Source organism: Myxocyprinus asiaticus, chromosome 48 (genome assembly GCF_019703515.2).
Source record: "Myxocyprinus asiaticus isolate MX2 ecotype Aquarium Trade chromosome 48, UBuf_Myxa_2, whole genome shotgun sequence".
Classification (NCBI taxonomy): Eukaryota; Metazoa; Chordata; class Actinopteri; order Cypriniformes; family Catostomidae; genus Myxocyprinus; species Myxocyprinus asiaticus.
In genome coordinates, this window is record NC_059391.1 from 27,325,561 (window position 1) to 27,344,151 (window position 18,591).

Sequence of the window (18,591 nt, forward strand, 5' to 3'; positions counted from 1 at the left end):
ATTAACAGGTCAAGTGACCGGAGGTGAGGGCATCTCTACATCTTTCCTGAACTCCTCCGCTCGGTCCTTCCTTGCTAACTTTTGCGGTGAAGACCTCAGCACCTGTCACATCATGCGTTGCAAGTATACCTTTTGTATGCTTTTGTTTTAATTTAAGGAAGTATTTGTTTAAAGAGTGCACCAGACTTTCCGAAACATGCTCAGGTCAAACTTTATTAAATATAAATTGATTATCTATACAACTGGACACTCTTTAAGAAAACCATTTTACAGAAAGTAGTTTATTAGTTTAGAAATGCTAAAACAATAGATATTGTGTTGAAAATGAAGACGCAGTGTGTGTTTGTCAAATGTTAGTGTAGCATTTTCATGGTTAATGTGCTGTACTGTACCTGTGATTACTCTGCTAGGACACCTGTGTGATTTTGAGGGAAAATTACTTCATACATCCACATAAAATCACTGCCACACCAGTTGATTAAAAGTCATTGAGCAAAAATAGCTCAGAAAAGTTAGTTCTGAGAAAAAGCTTGAAGAGCATTTGTTTGCAAATTGGTTTGATATTTTGTCATTTGATGCAAAGACATTAAGTACATTTTAAGTGTGCCTTAAGTGTCCAAATACTTTTTGGGGCCTGTGTATTATATATGATGGCCTTGTGAAAATGTACTTCATAGTATTAATGACCAAAATGTTCAAAGGATTAGTAGCAGTGGCACTCTTTGAATAGACTATTGTACTTGTTCTAGAATGATTTGAAGTTATATGTTGCATTTACTGTGGTCTTCTCTCTCCTTGTCCATGCTTCCCCTATGTAATTGGCTTGTTGCAATCAGCGTAGGCGTTTAGTGCAATCTAACATCTAAGTAGCATGCCGTATTTAATTCAGCCAATGCTAAGTGTGCATGTCAGTCTGGCGTGTTTGTGGGTTTGGGTTGCTTTGAGTTCTGATTATTTTCTAAGAATCAAAGAGAAAAGGAAATTACAGCTGAATCAGTAGAAATATCAGTGATTGAAGGGCTGTGCATGCTCCTGACCAGAGGAAGCAGTGATGACGGTGACGTACTCAAGCCGGGTGGCAGATGCACGCCTGGGAACCTTCTATTGCCTTCTATTGCGGTGGAAGGGAAGTATCTATAAACTGTTATATAGAGAGCTGCTCATCTTCACTACCCTGTACTGCGCTATCAGTGTTACATACAGGTAAACACTGTCCCATTCAGTTGATCTTAGACAACATGTACACCATGGTACTTCAAAAATAACATAATATTACTATGGTACTGTAACATGTCCAAAAAACGTGGTATTACCATTGTACCATGTAGAAAAAATAAACAAACAGTATTACCATTGTAATATGAACCATGAACCATGTTCAAAACATGGTATTACCATTGCACCATGTCTGAAAAAAACATGGTATAACCATGCTACAATGTAAAAAAAAAAAACAATGTTACCATGGCACCATGTACGAAAAATGTGGTATTACCATGGTACCATTTAAAAAACAAACAAACAAACAAACAAATAAACAAACATGGTATTATCATGGTACCATGACAAAAAACACAATGTTACCATGGTTTCACAGTAATAAAGTAATACCATATTATCATGTCCAAACAACATTAATATAGTACGATATCAAAAACACAGTATTACAATGGTACTGTACCATTCCTAAAAAAAACATGGTATTACCATGGTATCATGACAAAAACAGTGTTACCATGCTTTCATGTAAAAAACAGTACTACCATAGTATCATGTTTAAACAACATGGTATTACCATAGTACGATTTCAAAAACAGAGTGTTACCATGGTACAATTTCAAAATCAGTATTACTATAGTACTATGTCTGAAAAACATAGTATTACCACGGTACAACGTCAAAAAACAATTACCATGGTACCATGTCAGAAAAATATGGTATTACCATGGTACAACGTCAAAAAACAATTACCATGGTACCATTTCAAAAACAGTATTACTATAGTACTATGTCTGAAAAACATAGTATTACCACGGTACAACGTCAAAAAACAATTACCATGGTACCATGTCAGAAAAATATGGTATTACCATGGTACAACGTCAAAAAACAATTACCATGGTACCATTTCAAAAACAGTATTACTGTAGTACTATGTCTGAAAAACATAGTATTACCACGGTACAACGTCAAAAAACAATTACCATGGTACCATGTCAGAAAAATATGGTATTACCACGGTACAACGTCAAAAAACAGTTACCATGGTACCATGTCAGAAAAATATGGTATTACCACAGTACAACATCAAAAAACAATTACCATGGTACCATGTCAGAAAAACATGGTATTACCATAATACAACGTCAAAAAAACAGTTACCATGGTACCATGTCAGAAAAATATGGTATTACCACAGTACAACATCAAAAAACAATTACCATGGTACCATGTCAGAAAAACATGGTATTACCATAATACAACGTCAAAAAAACAGTTACCATGGTACCATGTCAGAAAAACATGGTATTACCATAATACAACGTCAAAAAAACAGTTACCATGGTACCATGTCAGAAAAATATGGTATTACCACAGTACAACGTCAAAAAACAGTTAACCATGGTACCATGTCAGAAAAACGCGGTATTATCATGATACCCTTTACAAAAACAAACAACAAAAACAAACAAACATGGTTTTAACATAGTAACATGTCAGAAAATCATGGTATAGCCATGGTACAACAGTTACCATGGTACCATGTCAAAAACAGTATTACTATGGTACCATGTCTAAAAGACTGTGGTAATCTCATTGTACCATTTTCAAAAAACACGGTATAACCATGAAACCATGTCAAAAATAGTATTACCATGGTACCATATCTCCATATGTTCTTAAATATGTTCATTAAACGTTTTCCAGATGTTACATTTTGGTTGTCGGGAATGTGAAAATGTTTTCTTAACGTGAGTAGAAAGTAAAAACAGAACTGAAAACATGAAAAAACTTCCTGAAAAGTTGTCATCTTTATCAGTTTTCATTCTCAGAGAAAAAATTTTAAGATGCCAAGTTTAAACGACTTAATAACAATGTAACATTAAGAATGTTTTTTTTTTCTGACATTGGAAGAACTTTTATCGAAAATGGATAACATCATAAACATTTATTTTTAAACTGTACATAACTATAGCCAAATTTGTTGGAACGTTCCCTGTTAAGTGGGCCAAAAAACAAAATTACCATGGCACAATTAAAAAAACAAAACAAACACACACACACACACACACAAAATGATTACAAGATTAAAAGGAAGTCTATGGTTGACAGGTGTCTACTGGATGAAGGACAGCGTAGGATGTTTGAAAAGCTGTCCATGTACTGTGATCAGTATGCTCAACTCATCCCAGTTTCATTCGTACTGGGTAAGGAATTGGTCACATCTCACAAAGCTCAAACACTTTTGAACCTTTCTATATTATGCCTCAACAACAACAAAATGGGATAAAGAATGGTTAAAGCTCAGGGCTGTTTACTAGAAGGTTAGTGGATCAGTCCTTGCAAAGAGCATGCCAAAAGCTATAACCATTGTGCCCTTGATCAAGAAGCTTAGACTCAGCATGAAAAGGCATTTGCAATCCATTTTAATTCCTTAACTTGATGTATTTCTGAGTGAAACAGGCTATTTGTGGATTAAAAAAGGGTGGGACTCAATTTTATTCATCAAGAATTGATTGGACGGCCAGGCCAATTATGATCCCATTAATGTAACGACAATTGCATTATCTAGGTCTGTTAGTCCAACTTCGCAAAAATTGGATTGGTACAATTTGAGTCGGACTAAAGCATTTAAAAGACAAATTATTGTTTTTGTCAGACTGAAATTAAACTTTTAAGGTGCATGTAAACGTACTGACAGACAAAACTGCTTTCCAGGTTTCTACGTGACTCTTGTGGTCTCTCGTTGGTGGGGTCAGTTCGAGAGCGTTCCGTGGCCGGATCGCCTGGCAGCGTTGGTAAGCGGACACGTGCGGGGTGCTGATGAAGGGACCAGACTAATTCGCAGGAGTCTGGTGCGTTACGCCAACCTATCTGGCATCCTCATCTACCGATCGGTCAGCACTGCTGTCTACAAGAGATTCCCAACCATGGGCCACCTCGTTCAGGCAGGTAAACCGTACTCAACGCAAAGTCATTCGGAATTTGATTCCCCTGAAAAGTGTAAACACTGTGGCTTGTTAGAGAATCCTGACCATCTCGACACAGCAACATGGGCTCAATCAATGGAATGAGTTTGGGGCAGGACTATCTGTTTGCCAACCAATCACAGATAGGTTTTGGTGATGCTAGTGACATGTACACTTCACCATGGAAGTACTGTGATGGTACCACGGTAGAGGGATGGTGTCAGGTAATGAATGATTACCATATTCATATGTCATGGTACTCCAAGGTACTTTAATGAATGCCATGGAATTAACATGGAACATGTCCAAAATGGTCCGTCCCTGGCGGTGACAAATCGGAAAGATCTAGAACATTGACAGGGGGTGCGTAACACAGGAAATGATTTGGGCTATTTAGAGTTATGTGGCCTAGAACAGCGATTATAACTGTGTGGAATGAGCTGGTGTTGTGCTGGTACCCTCCGGTGTCTGGTATTTAAACTCATAAAGGAAACAACAAGGAATTACGGCCAGTTTCCCAAGAGCTTTCACACTCTAAAGTTATTTAAAGGTGAAGTGTGTAATTTCTGCACTCCTACCGGCATCAAAATGGAATTGCAAAAATAGCTAGATAGGTAAAGTTGGTCTAGACTCATTTAAACTTTAAACTAGTTTAAACTAGTTTAAAAAGTTTGAAGTTTGATGTTTATACAAACATTACATTAAGGCAAACAGCCAGCTGATAGTCAGGTAGACTGTCACATAGATAGTCAGATCGGTAGATAGATAGAGAGAGAGAGTTTGAATTAATGACCATCTGTTGTCCCGTTTGAACATTTTCTCAGTGTAAGCCTGTGGGATTTTTCTGATATGGTATCCGTTGTGCTAAAACCTTAAGTCTGATCAGTAAGAAAAGACATAACACACTAAGCCAGAACAGTCTGAAAGTCTGTACCAAGTTTGGTGGAGTTAGTGTTAGAAATTTTGGTCTCGGTTTAGGGATTTTGAAAAAACCCTAAATCAAGTTTGTAGAATAAGAGTATGTTGGCTTTGTCAAGCCAACAATAACGATTGTTTGCAAACATGTTTCCCAAACACTTCTCCTCAACCTCCATTGGTCAGAAAAACAGGTGGTCCAACCCTTAACTCATGCCATTGTTTGAGCCAGACATTGGCATGTCGGGATGCTCTGACAAACAGAGCAAAATTTTGAAAGCGCCACAAAGCCGAGTGTCAGTGTCACTCTTCAGGAAGTCATCCTTGTCTCATTTAGTTTCAATTAATCTAATTTCTTTGCCCAAAAATCACTACACATCCTTTCCTCTCCTGTAGGTCTGATGACTGCTGAGGAACTGAGGCAGTTAGAGGAACTGCCCTCACCGCATAATAAATTCTGGGTGCCCTGCATGTGGTTTGTTAGTCTCGCCATGAGGGCTCGATCAGAGGGCACCATCAATAATGATGTCGCTATGACGGCCATACTTAATGTACACCTAACCCTTTTCTTTAGTCAAAACAATAGCACATGGCTAAAGATGAACTTATTCACCAGAATTTTTTTTTATACTATTTATTACTATTTATATACCTTTTATATATATATATATATATATGTTCTAAAAATTTTTTTTTTTTTACTATTTATATTAAAATATATCTAATTAAACATTTCTCAAATTCTCCTAAGCAATGCTATCCACATTTATTTGAAAGCTATAGGGCTCTATTTTTGTGGGCGCGCTAAGCGCAGCGCGATCTGCAAACACCGTGCGCTACATCTATCCAATTTTCGTGAGAGCACTAAATCTGAGTGCAATTTGTGTGCCAACTCAAAGCGCAAGTGGGTGTGGGTGGGAGTGTTTGCGCTATCTATGGGTGTATGCGCGCAAACTGTCTGGGTACTGTATGTTAAAGAAGTGGCGCAAATCACAATTTGCTATTTTCCTGAGAAATAGGTCACTACGCTAGATGTTTGAGAAGCACGTATGTTTTCAGCGCAAAGTCTAAACTCATTTCCTGCATTTACAGTTTGGAGATTCCACCAGCAGGTGGTAGTAACGTTCATGTCCAAACTCTGAAAATATAGTGCAACATCAAATTATGTTCCTGACAATCGCCATTTTATGAAACAAAAAATTATGAAACTTTCTTGAGATTATGGTTTATTTATCAGTATTATTATTTTTATTTTTATATTTACAATTGTATTTATGATATAATTTGTATTAGTAATTTTCCACCTGTTGTTGTAGAGAGAGTTTTAAGAAAAGAAGTTGAAGAGGGTAAAATGTTTGGATTTGGAGAGTTTGTTATATTTGATTTTTTGTACACTTCGTTATTTCGATTATATTTTTGTTTAGTGTAATTTGAAGTTAGAAATATTTTTGGTTTAATTTTTTCATGTTTCAATAAATTAATAGAATTTTTCAAAATCAACCAGCAAAAGTGAATTGCACTTAACCCAGCCAATTTCGCCAAACCCCTAGACATAGCGCAGGCTTGCGCAAACATCATGGCCATTCCCTTCGACTTTGCATGTATGACTTAAAGCATAGCACTGCGCTTAGGGCTAGCACTCGTAAAATAGGGCCCATACATTCTTTCTGTACAGTATGTCAACAGTTGACTCATTTGAGTGAATTGTTCCAAAGGAATTTTAATAGAAACATCTGAGATAAAGATAATTAAATGAGACATAACTGAGAACTCAATTAAGTCTCCCTCTGATCAATAAAATGTTTCTCTGGGTTTTCTTCTCGTAGGAGTTGAATACACTGCGCTCTCAGTGTATGAGGCTGTATGGTTATGACTGGATCAGTCTGCCTCTTGTTTACACACAGGTTTGACTAGTCAAATTTGACTAGATTCATGTTTCTATTACTAACAGTAGAGGCAGAACTAGCCAGACTAACAGTCTGGTTACTACTGTCTACCCATAACATTTCAGATTGTTTGAATGGAATGATCTTGATTTGTATTTCTTAGAGCCTGATCTGAAATTATACAAATAAAAATATTTCTCCCCTGACAAAGAATTTTACCAATCAGTTTTGATCCATGTTTAATGGTGTACAAGTTGCATCTAATATGATACATTATGTGTATGTCTGAGTGAATGTGTAATGGTGATCTTTGATTAATTGCCATGGGCACTTGTGCTCTCTGATTGGTTTGAATGTGCAATGGTGATCTTTGATTGACTGTCATGGGCACTTGTGCTCTCTGATTGGTTTGAATGTGCAATGGTGATCTTTGATTAATTGCCATGGGCACTTGTGCTCTCTGATTGGTTTGAATGTGCAATGGTGATCTTTGATTGACTGTCATGGGCACTTGTGCTCTCTGATTGGTTTGAATGTGCAATGGTGATCTTTGATTGATTGCCATGGGCACTTGTGCTCTCTGATTGGTTTGAATGTGCAATGGTGATCTTTGATTGACTGCCATGGGCACTTGTGCTCTCTGATTGGTTTGAATGTGCAATGGTGATCTTTGATTGACTGTCATGGGCACTTGTGCTCTCTGATTGATTTGAATGTGCAATGGTGATCTTTGATTGACTGCCATGGTCACTTGTGCTCTCTGATTGGTTTGAATGTGCAATAGTGATCTTTGATTGATTGCCATGGGCACTTGTGCTCTCTGATTGGTTTGAATGTGCAATGGTGATCTTTGATTGACTGTCATGGGCACTTGTGCTCTCTGATTGGTTTGAATGTGCAATGGTGATCTTTGATTGACTGTCATGGGCACTTGTGCTCTCTGATTGGTTTGAATGTGCAATGGTGATCTTTGATTGACTGTCATGGGCACTTGTGCTCTCTGATTGGTTTGAATGTGCAATGGTGATCTTTGATTGACTGTCATGGGCACTTGTGCTCTCTGATTGGTTTGAATGTGCAATGGTGATCTTTGATTGATTGCCATGGGCACTTGTGCTCTCTGATTGGTTTGAATGTGCAATGGTGATCTCTGATTGATTGCCATGGGCACTTGTGCTCTCTGATTGGTTTGAATGTGCAATGGTGATCTTTGATTGATTGCCATGGGCACTTGTGCTCTCTGATTGGTTTGAATGTGCAATGGTGATCTTTGATTGACTGTCATGGGCACTTGTGCTCTCTGATTGGTTTGAATGTGCAATGGTGATCTTTGATTGACTGTCATGGGCACTTGTGCTCTCTGATTGGTTTGAATGTGCAATGGTGATCTTTGATTGACTGTCATGGGCACTTGTGCTCTCTGATTGGTTTGAATGTGCAATGGTGATCTTTGATTGACTGTCATGGGCACTTGTGCTCTCTGATTGGTTTGAATGTGCAATGGTGATCTTTGATTGATTGCCATGGGCACTTGTGCTCTCTGATTGGTTTGAATGTGCAATGGTGATCTCTGATTGATTGCCATGGGCACTTGTGCTCTCTGATTGGTTTGAATGTGCAATGGTGATCTTTGATTGATTGCCATGGGCACTTGTGCTCTCTGATTGGTTTGAATGTGCAATGGTGATCTTTGATTGACTGCCATGGGCACTTGTGCTCTCTGATTGGTTTGAATGTGCAATGGTGTTCTTTGGTAGAAATTACTTATGTGTATTTTAATAATTAATTCCAACTTTGATTTATTTTTATGTGTGTTTTATTGATTAATACTACGACTAATACTATGTTTAAACAGTATGTGTGCTGTACTCTGTGATAGGTGGTAACTGTGGCTGTGTACAGTTTCTTTTTGGCTTGTCTGATTGGTCGGCAGTTTCTTGACCCCACACAAGGTTACCCAGGTCACAACCTCGACTTCTACTTGCCAGTCTTCACCTTATTGCAGTTCTTCTTCTATGTTGGCTGGCTCAAGGTTTGTATTTTATCGATGGCCTATCTAGAGCCCAGAATTTCATAAGCAGTGTCCCAAATGACACACTATGCACTTACAATCAGGGAATAAATACAAAATGTTTTTTTTTTGGTTCATTCTGCGCAGAAACGGTATTTTTTCATTCCAGTTACATGGATACATTGCTGGTCTGACCAAACAATTGTAAAAAGTGGAGAATGTAGCAACTGGCGAAACTACAGTGAAGACCACCTTACAAATGTAAGTTGAATGCTTCACCATTACATTTCGCTGTGTGAATATGGTAGTTATTTAAGATAAAGGTGCTGTCTTCACTGAAGTTTCGCTACCGTGCATAGTTCTCCATTGTTTACAATTGTTTTTTCAGACTAGCAACGCAGCCAGGTAACTCCGCCCCTTCTGCTACGTACGGCAAGCCATGAGCGCTGAGTGTATGAAGTAGGAGTGTTTGAATTCGAGTTTTTTGGAGTCGACTCCGATTCCCGATTCCAGCCGTAGGAGTCGATGGAAACGACTCTTCGATTCCATTTATTTTCAATCAGGATAGTTTCAAAATTCAGGGCCGTCACCAGTGATGGCCATTAGTGGGCAGTGCCTTCCCAAGTGACATATTTTCACCCCCAAAATTGCTTGTCAGGCATGAGCGGAAAATCAATGGAATTATAAAAATCATAGTTTAATTTTCACTTGTATATAGCTCACTCAATCAACTGCTTATTGCATCCAATTGCGGCTCCGTGATAAAGTTTTTCTGTAACTGCTGGTCAGTTGCTCCTACCCGAATCCAAACACTAATGTAAGTGGGACGGGAGAAGCTTACTTTAGTCTAGGCATATTTTCATGGTCAATTTACTAGAATAACTATTAATAGGCATATTATGGAGTAACAAAATAAAATAAAAAATCATTATTTTGAGCCAATCACAACGTCCTGTTTGTAAAGTTTTGGAGTTGAACAAAAGAATTGATTCCTGTATCAGAGTCGACTCCAATGCTAGGACGAGTCAGAGTCAAGGATTCGACTCTTTTGGAGTTGACTCCCCATCACTAGTATGAAGTGTCCAACATTCCACGCTCCATTTTGACGGTTGAAGAAGAGCATCATCCGGGTACTCATAGTACATTTACGCATTTGGCAGACGCTTTTATCCAAAGCGATTTACAGTGCCCTTATTACAGGGACAATCCCCCTGGAGCAACCTGGAGTTAAGTGCCTTGCTCAAGGACACAATGGTGGTGGCTGTGGGGATTGAACCAGCAACCTTCTGCTTACCAGTTCAGTGCTTTAGTCCACTACAACACCACCACTCCTTTTAGGTGCATTTTCAGTGTTAACATACTACTCGCACTATAAAATGACTTAGAATGGTTCAGATGTGTGCGGTTTGGGGTGCAGCAACAGAGACAAGGGACTGGGCTCTTTTGACTTGGGTCTGTAAGCAACCACCTAACAACCACTCAAAATACCGAAGCATGCACCTAGCAATGCCCTAGTAACCACATAGCAACATGTTAAAAACCACTCAAAGCACCTTAGCAATTGCATAGCAAGCTCTGGTGACCAACCTCAACACATTGTAAGCAAGTTTAGCATGGGCAAACACCACTCAGATTTTCTTGAGGAAATGTAAAAATCTAGTTCTTTATACTGTCAGACAGAACAAATGTACAACTCTTAGGCACATTGTGCATTATTAAATGCAACTGAAAACTGCATGCATTGCTCCTGAGGCCCCACCTCATATACAGAGCCCCAAAAAGTGTTTATTTAGAATACAATTACTGTTAAGTACTAAATAACATGCATAAGTATGTGGTGTTCCACTACTTGCTTATACAGCTTATATATATTTAGCAAGAACTACAGTGCAACACAACCTTCGTAATGGTTTCACCGCACTAACATAATGCAAGTACATCAGTGCTTAAGGTGTCAAAAAGATCATGATGAAGTCAGATAATGACAGGACTGTTTGTTCAGGTGGCTGAACAGCTCATTAACCCGTTCGGTGAGGACGATGACGACTTTGAGACGAACTGGTTGGTGGACCGTAATTTACAGGTACATTATCTACCTCACCCATGGCATGTTTAACATCCACAGTAAGTGCTTCAAAAATAGTTATACGTTGTTTGAGTTCAATTACTCTCTGGATTGATGTGTCATATGTACAATTTTACAAAAATATAATTACATAAAACCTCTAGGATCATGTTAGCCAATATCACAGAACACTGGGATATGATATTTACATAACATTATTTTTATAACATCTTATGGTATTCTCAGTGTTACATATACTCATTGAGCTGAGATTAAGCCCAAGTGTGGTTATTTATAGAGTAAAAGAACATAAATTAAAACAGAAAAAACATACACTTAACAAGAAACCCCCAAAAATATTATTTTATCAAAACATGACTAAGACCAATACTTAAAAACAATGCAAAAGACTAAAAAGGTTGGTGCTAATAACTAAAAAAAAAAAAAAAAAAAAAATGCAATGGAAGCACAAACAGGAAATAGGGACAGAACTTTCAAAATAAAAGACACTACGAAAAAACAAACAAAAAAATCCTGTAAACTGTTAAAGAACGCACTGATGAAATCATAAAAAATACTTTTTTTTTCCAGGTGTCTCTGCTGTCAGTGGATGAGATGTATGATCTGGTTCCTCTAGTTGAGAGAGATAAATACTGGAATGAATCCGAACCGCAGCCGCCGTACACAGCTGCTAGTGCAGAACACCGCAAACCATCATACATGGGGTCTGCTTTGGACATCAGGTAAGGACACACTCACACATACACACTTCGACCCAACCAAAAAATTACTTGAAAATACTTAGGAAAGTAAATTAAGAACATTAAGAAAGTAAATAGGGTAATTTTTTAACTTCAACCAATCATCGTGACACTATTCCTAAAAAGGAATATTTAAATGTTGCATACATCCATAAGTTTGAGTTTGAAAACAAACATATTTTCAAGACTTGAACAGAACTTCCTCAGGATGAGTTTTGAACACATGATCACTGTGAGATAAATGCAAGGTTTAAAGTGCTCCCTTTCTCACACAGTGTTCCCAGAGAGGAAATGGAATTCCAACACAATCTGGAGCAGATTAAGGAACATGAAGAGGCCAACCATTCCACTCCTTTCCTGGGCAGCTTGAGTCGCCTTCTGGGCGTCCAGTCCCCAAGTTTCCACCGCTCAACTCCCTCGTCACGAGTCTCCCTCCTGCGGCGTCGCCCTCGAGCTCCCTTCTCTCGTTTCCCCCTTTACCTCCATCCCGAAAGCTCTCCAATGCCCAACCACATCCGAAACGCTCCAGAACGTGACATGGCAGAAGACGCCTTCTCCTCCATGCCTCTATACGAAAGACCTGGATTCTACAGCTGTCCTCAAACGCCCATCCACTGCGTACCGCCACCCATTCCCCGCCCAAGACCTCGACGACCGCAGGGCGACAGTGCGAACAGCTCCGGCTCCCTGGCACAAACTCTGGTGGGGTCACAAGTCCTGGCTCCACCTGATATGCCCGTGAATCTGCCGCCACTTCCTTCATCTGCTTTTCCTTGGGTGGGCGAAGACGGGGAAGATTCAACGATTCCCGCTTTCTCCTTTCCTGACCCTGTGCCTGAGTTGAACCCATTACCCAAAGTACGCCCAAGTCAAGGGCTGTTGTCACGCTGTCTCCTACCTCTGCGGCTCTCTCTGGACACGTCGCCATCTGGGGAGGGGCAGTCGGCGCCCCCTAGCGCCCAGATTGTTGGGGCACCAGGGGAGAGGGTGTTTTCGTTTACTCCTCCGTCTTGGCCACAAGCCCAGATGAACACCACCAGTTCAGGGAGCATAAACGCAGCCACAACGACAAATAGTAACAACAACATCAACAGTACGGGAAACCTGTGCAACGGCACTGCAAACAACTCCTGGCCAATCAACAGAAGCAACACAGCAAACACAGACAATCCCCTTAATACAAGTCCCCCGGTGACTCAGCAGGCAACCAATCAGCACCAATCTCCCAATGACTCTGGGATCTCCCTGGCTGACGGGGAACTGTTGGGTAGGGGGCAGAAAACTAGTGAGGTTGACTCTCTGTGATCCAAGGAGGACTTTTATGTCCCAGACTTCTTTCTGTTTGGTCAGCCAATCAAACAGCACTACTTTGTGAGCTGTTTCTGAGATTGCATTTGTTATTAATGCAACAGAGAGACAAACTAACAGAAATCTGCATCTGTTGAACTGTGAGGAAGTAGTACAGATTAACACAAAAAGAATAAACCCTTATTTTAATAAAAGAAAAATTAAAAAGGTATACTGTATTTATCCCAAAAATTAAAATTGGAATTTTACTTTATTTCTTCCACAGAATTTAAGAGAGCACTTGTTTACATACAATGGAAATAAATGACAGCCCCCCCTTGTGCAATATATCCTAAGTCTCATAAAACCATACGATTGCTTTAAGTGAGGAACAGTTCGAAATTTAAGTCGTTATTTTTCGCAAATCTTTCCCTTTGCCGTAGCTCTCAAATCTCATTCATGTTTTCGTTCAATTAAAATATTGCGCACCAGATTTAAAATCATGATATTAAACGTTATTGGTTCTTGCGTGCTACATCAAACTTTGGAGATCCGATGAAACCCTACCTCATAACCCTAACCTTGGAAGCAGCAAATGCAGTTGCTATTAATTCAGCTAGATTTTCAGTGAATAATAACCTTAATGTCAGTCTGTTCGTCACACAAAGCTATCGTATATCTTCAGAAGACTTAGACATCTTATAGACTAGTCGAATGGACTACATTTATGATACTTTTATGGTCTATTTGTTCTTTTTGAAGCTTAGCCCCAGAAAACATAATGAAAAAGAGCACTATGTCTTTTATGTTCAATGGAAGAAAGCTAGTTGGGTTTGGAACGACATGATGGTGAGTAAATGATGACGGAATAAAAAAAATTGGCTAATTTACATCAGCAGTCTTCACACTGACAATAACAGTCTCTGATATATATATATATATATATATATATATATATATACATACACACACACACACACACACACACACACACACATATATATATTTTTGGGTTCATGTTGTTGTTGTGAATTTACAGAAAGCATGCAAAAGTTACATGCAAACATTCTTAGATTATTATCAGAATGAAATACCAGCATACTAGTATGGAAACTATTATGCAGTATAAAATTATAAACATTTCACTTAGTGTGCTACATTGTCACATTGCCTCATTTCGTTACATGTTTAATTCAGCAAGTGGTGTCCAGTTATCGCAGAAATATTTTTAGTAAAAATGTCAACTTTTAGCAATCAAATAAAATATATTGAGCCAAGGAAAAAGCAGTAGGTCACCTGGACAGTTTTATTTGCAGTCAGAGCAATGCATTCTGGTCTAGCTTCTGTTTTTGCTGACCAGTAAAAACGTAATAAATTATGCGTGTCTGTCTTAGATTTCTCACTTAAATATCTTTCATAATATAGGCTATAAAATTCTTTAAAAATATAACTTTATTAGAATACTGCCAAAGAAGGAGACACAGTCCCACAGATCATTTTAAATGTTTTTATTGAGATCAACTCATTTCAATGATTACATACCGAACACTGTTAATGTTTTAAGGATTCTTTAGTGTATAATGCAAGCTGTTGGCCAATAAATATAGCGTATATAGTTTTTAGACTGCTGGCCACTAGAACTACGGCTTATAGAGCATTTGAGAGGGGAATGTCGTAAAACTACAACAGAGTTTTCCACACGTCAGTGACCCTTTTAGCATCACATGCAGAGGTTTGACTGAGTAACAGATAAGATGCAGGACATAAGAGAAAGAGGAAGATTGTCTAAGAGCTTTCCTTTCCCAGAGTGTGTTGGTCAAACAGATATTCTGCCGTTCTGAGGTGCGCCCATCCTCCACAGACTGCTCACCCAATCAGCAAGCTCCTTAATAGACTTCACCTGCTCATCCAGGTAATGAGTCTCAAGAAAATCACAAACCTACAAACCAAAAAGTCATGTTGAATTCACCAACTAAGTGCCGTGGTGTATAAATGTTTTTTGGTAATACAGTTAGAATTTATTTTTTTAAATATAATTTTATAAAGATTGCACTCACATGGAGCAATTTCTATTTAATTAAATATTTTATAGCTGAGCATAACTAGAATCATTTGTATTATTTTATAAATTTCCATGAATTTTTAATTTCCTTGACTTTTCCAGGCCTGGAAATCAAAACTTTAAGTTCTCTGATATTTTCAGGGTTTCCATAACCCTGCTTGAATGATGGTAATACCATGGTATTTTTCAGAGGTTTTTATTTTATTTATTTTTTTCAATTTCCGGCACTTTCATGTCCCAGGGGTTGATTTCTATTTATATATGAAAGTCTCTAATTTGAAAAAACTGAATTGTAAACTTTTAACCAGGCCTTCATAATTTATTTTTGGTACTTTTCAATGATTTTACGGTTTTAGCCTCGTCCCAGACCCAGACTTTCAATATTAAACTATGAAACCATTGTAAAAGTCATGTTTGATGAAAACAAAGAAAAATAATCCTTAGAAGAACAACAGGGTCTCCGCACTTTCAGTGCTTGGGCCCTAACAAAGAAAATATCACTTGTGAACAGAATAATTTTATTGGTCATCATTACCAATTACCAAAAAATGTGCAGGTTGTTCAGTTTACTTAATTAAAATAAACTAAAGCAACACAATTCTAGAACATTTTGTCACAAATTCATTTCACTGCATTCTATCCGATTAAATTAGTCAAAATGAGCATTTGATTTGGGATTACATGAATACATTTTGTAGCATTAATGAAACGGGGCAAGGGATTTCTATTTCTCAGCATGCTTTGTACGGGACTGGATGGGGTGAACAAATGTTGAAATTAATTGTTATTTTATGCATTTTTGAGCAAGATGACAATAGGAGGAGATTTGCTAATGTTTAATGTTCTGCTATATCTGGGGGCCTGGGTATCTCAGCGAGTAAAGACGCTGACTATCACCCCTGGATTCGCGCGTTCGAATCCAGGGCGTGCTGAATGACTCCAGCCAGGTTTCCTAAGCAACCAAATTGGCCCGGTTGCTAGGGAGGGTAGAGTCACATGGGGTAACCTCCTCGTGGTCCCTATAATGTGGTTCTCGCTCTCAGTGGGGCGTGTGGTGAGTTGTGCGTGAATGCTGCGGAGAATAGCGTGAAGCCTCCACACCCGCTACATCTCCGCGGTAACGCGTTCAACAAGCCACGTGATAAGATGCACGGATTGACGGTCTCAGACGCGGAGGCAACTGAGATTCGTCCTCCGCCACCCGGATTGAGGCGAGTCACTACGCCACCACGAGGACTTAGAGCGCATTGGGAATTGGGCATTCCACATTGGGGAGAAAAAAAACTTTTTTATCTGTTAGGCTGGAGTTTTGGGGGTTACCATTGTGGTGAAGATTTAGGATACATAAAATGTTAGCTATGAAATTAGCCTTAGCAAGACAAAAGAGTCAGATGTTTTATAAAAAATAAAAAATAAACATTAAAAATGCCATTTCCATCAGTGTCATTTCCAGCGCAGAATTCTTTTAAGCACAATCATGGAACAGTATACACTCAGAGGCCACTTTATTAGGTACACCTGTACATCAACTTATACATGCGATTATCTAATCAGCCTGTTGTCTGGCAGCAGTGAAATGTATCAAATCATGCATATACGGGTCAGGAGCTTCAGTTAATGTTCACATCAACCATCAGAATGGGGAAAAAATTTGATCTCAGTGATTTGGACTGTGGCATGATTGTTGGTGCCAGACGGGCTGGTTTGAGTATTTCTGGGATTTTCACACACAACAGTCTCTAGAATTTTCTCAGAATGGTGCCAAAAACAAAAAACATCCAGTGAGCAGCAGTTCTGCAGATGGATAGCCTTGTTGATGAGTGAGGTCAGAGAAGAATGGCCGGACTGGTACAAGCTGACAGAAAGGCTAAGGCTAAGAACCGCTCTGTACAATTGTAGTGGGCAGAATAGCATCTCAGAATGCACAACACATCGAACCTTGAGATGGATGGGCTACAACAGCAGAAGACCATGTTGGGTTCCACTTCTGTCAGCCAAGAACAGAAAACTGAGGCTGCAGTGGGTCTACCATTTGTGTACCTCAGCAGAAATCAAGATTTGTCAGACGAGGTAAAGTTTTTCCAATCGTCTACTGTCCAGTTTTGGTGAGCCTTATTTTTTTGTTTCATAGCTGACAGTAGTGGTACCCGGAGGGGTCTTCTGCTGCTGTAGCCCATCCTCCCATGGATCGTTGTGTTGCCATCTTGTGAAGTTCCAGTAACGACAAGTTAACACTCTTTTCCAGAGCCAGCGCACATTCCAGAGCTTCGAGACCACTTCCCCACTCATCCCAATCTGGCTTCTACACACATCAACAAAACTCACTGTAGTTGTTATACAGGAGAGCCATACTCGATTAATTTCAAATGAGAGAGAGAGAGAGAGTTGTTCTCTACCTTGATGTCCAGGAGGTAGATTCGTCCTCCTCTTTGGTTCTGTAGACTCATCAGTTTCTCGGCATGGTCTCGCTCTTCTTTGGACTGCTTGCAGAAAAACATGGCAAAATTTGGCAGAGCTTGTCATCCCTATCAAAGTAATGCACCTGGAAAGAAGAACAATTAGTTATGAACCCATTTATGATGCATTCTTCTATTAATCTGTAATGCTATCCAAATCACAGTAGTGATATAACAGATGTCTGCTGTCTCACCATGGACCGGTAGTCGTATGAGGTATACAGCTCCAGGTAAATCTGTCTGTTAAAGGCCGCATTGCACTCTTGGTGAAATTTCTGCCTCACCTGAGAACTCATGATTCTAAAAACACACACACATCGTTAAATATTCCCATATAGCACACGTACATCTCCAAAATGTCAGTTTTAGATCTTTTCATCTAGAAAGCATCACGTTTTAATTAACATCTGCTAAACATCTTAAAAAGATCAGATTTATGAACATTCCAAATCATAAACGTCTCAAAGACATCTGCGTCTTATAGATGTATTGCAGATGAGCAAACAACCTAAAAAATACATCTTCCAGATGTAAACACACATCAAATAGACGTCTGGGTGATGTACGTGTGCTGTCAGAGAATCAGCTATTTGATGTGTGTTTATATCTGGAAGACAGATTATTAGAAGTTATTTGCACATCTGCAATACGAGGGTTTGCTGGACTTAGCTGGTCTTTCAGCCTGGCCAGGCTGGTCTGTCTGCTAGTTTTAGGGGGATTTTGGGCACTTGTCATCTGGTCAGTCTAAGAGACCAGCCAGCTGCAGACCATCAGCTAGACCAGCTGAAGCAGTGCTAAAAATATACTGGTGAGCAAAAATGTGTGTAGCCTAACATGCCTTTTTTTTAATGCCATCGGCCTTTGTTGGTACCTTATTTTTTCCAGTTCAATCCATGAGCTCAATTTCCAAAGAAAATAAACTTCTGCTGAACATTATCTTTAATGCTCGACTTTAATT

The 18,591-nt window shown here is 39.0% G+C and overlaps 1 protein-coding gene and 1 pseudogene across 1 annotated transcript; one reads left to right on the top strand and one right to left on the bottom strand.

Moving 5' to 3' along the window:
• Nucleotides 1-1,048: 1,048 nt before the first annotated feature.
• LOC127437645 (bestrophin-1-like) lies at nucleotides 1,049-14,204 on the top strand. The gene is made up of 9 exons (XM_051692693.1): nucleotides 1,049-1,203; nucleotides 3,334-3,428; nucleotides 3,940-4,173; nucleotides 5,502-5,656; nucleotides 6,932-7,009; nucleotides 8,871-9,023; nucleotides 11,005-11,085; nucleotides 11,659-11,810; nucleotides 12,104-14,204. Exons 1-9 carry the CDS (start codon nucleotides 1,052-1,054, stop codon nucleotides 13,131-13,133), a joined length of 2,130 nt encoding a protein of 709 aa, XP_051548653.1. The 5' UTR covers nucleotides 1,049-1,051; the 3' UTR covers nucleotides 13,134-14,204.
• Nucleotides 14,205-14,900: 696 nt separating this feature from the next.
• On the bottom strand, nucleotides 14,901-17,929 carry LOC127437665 (ferritin, heavy subunit-like; annotated as a pseudogene).
• Nucleotides 17,930-18,591: the final 662 nt, after the last annotated feature.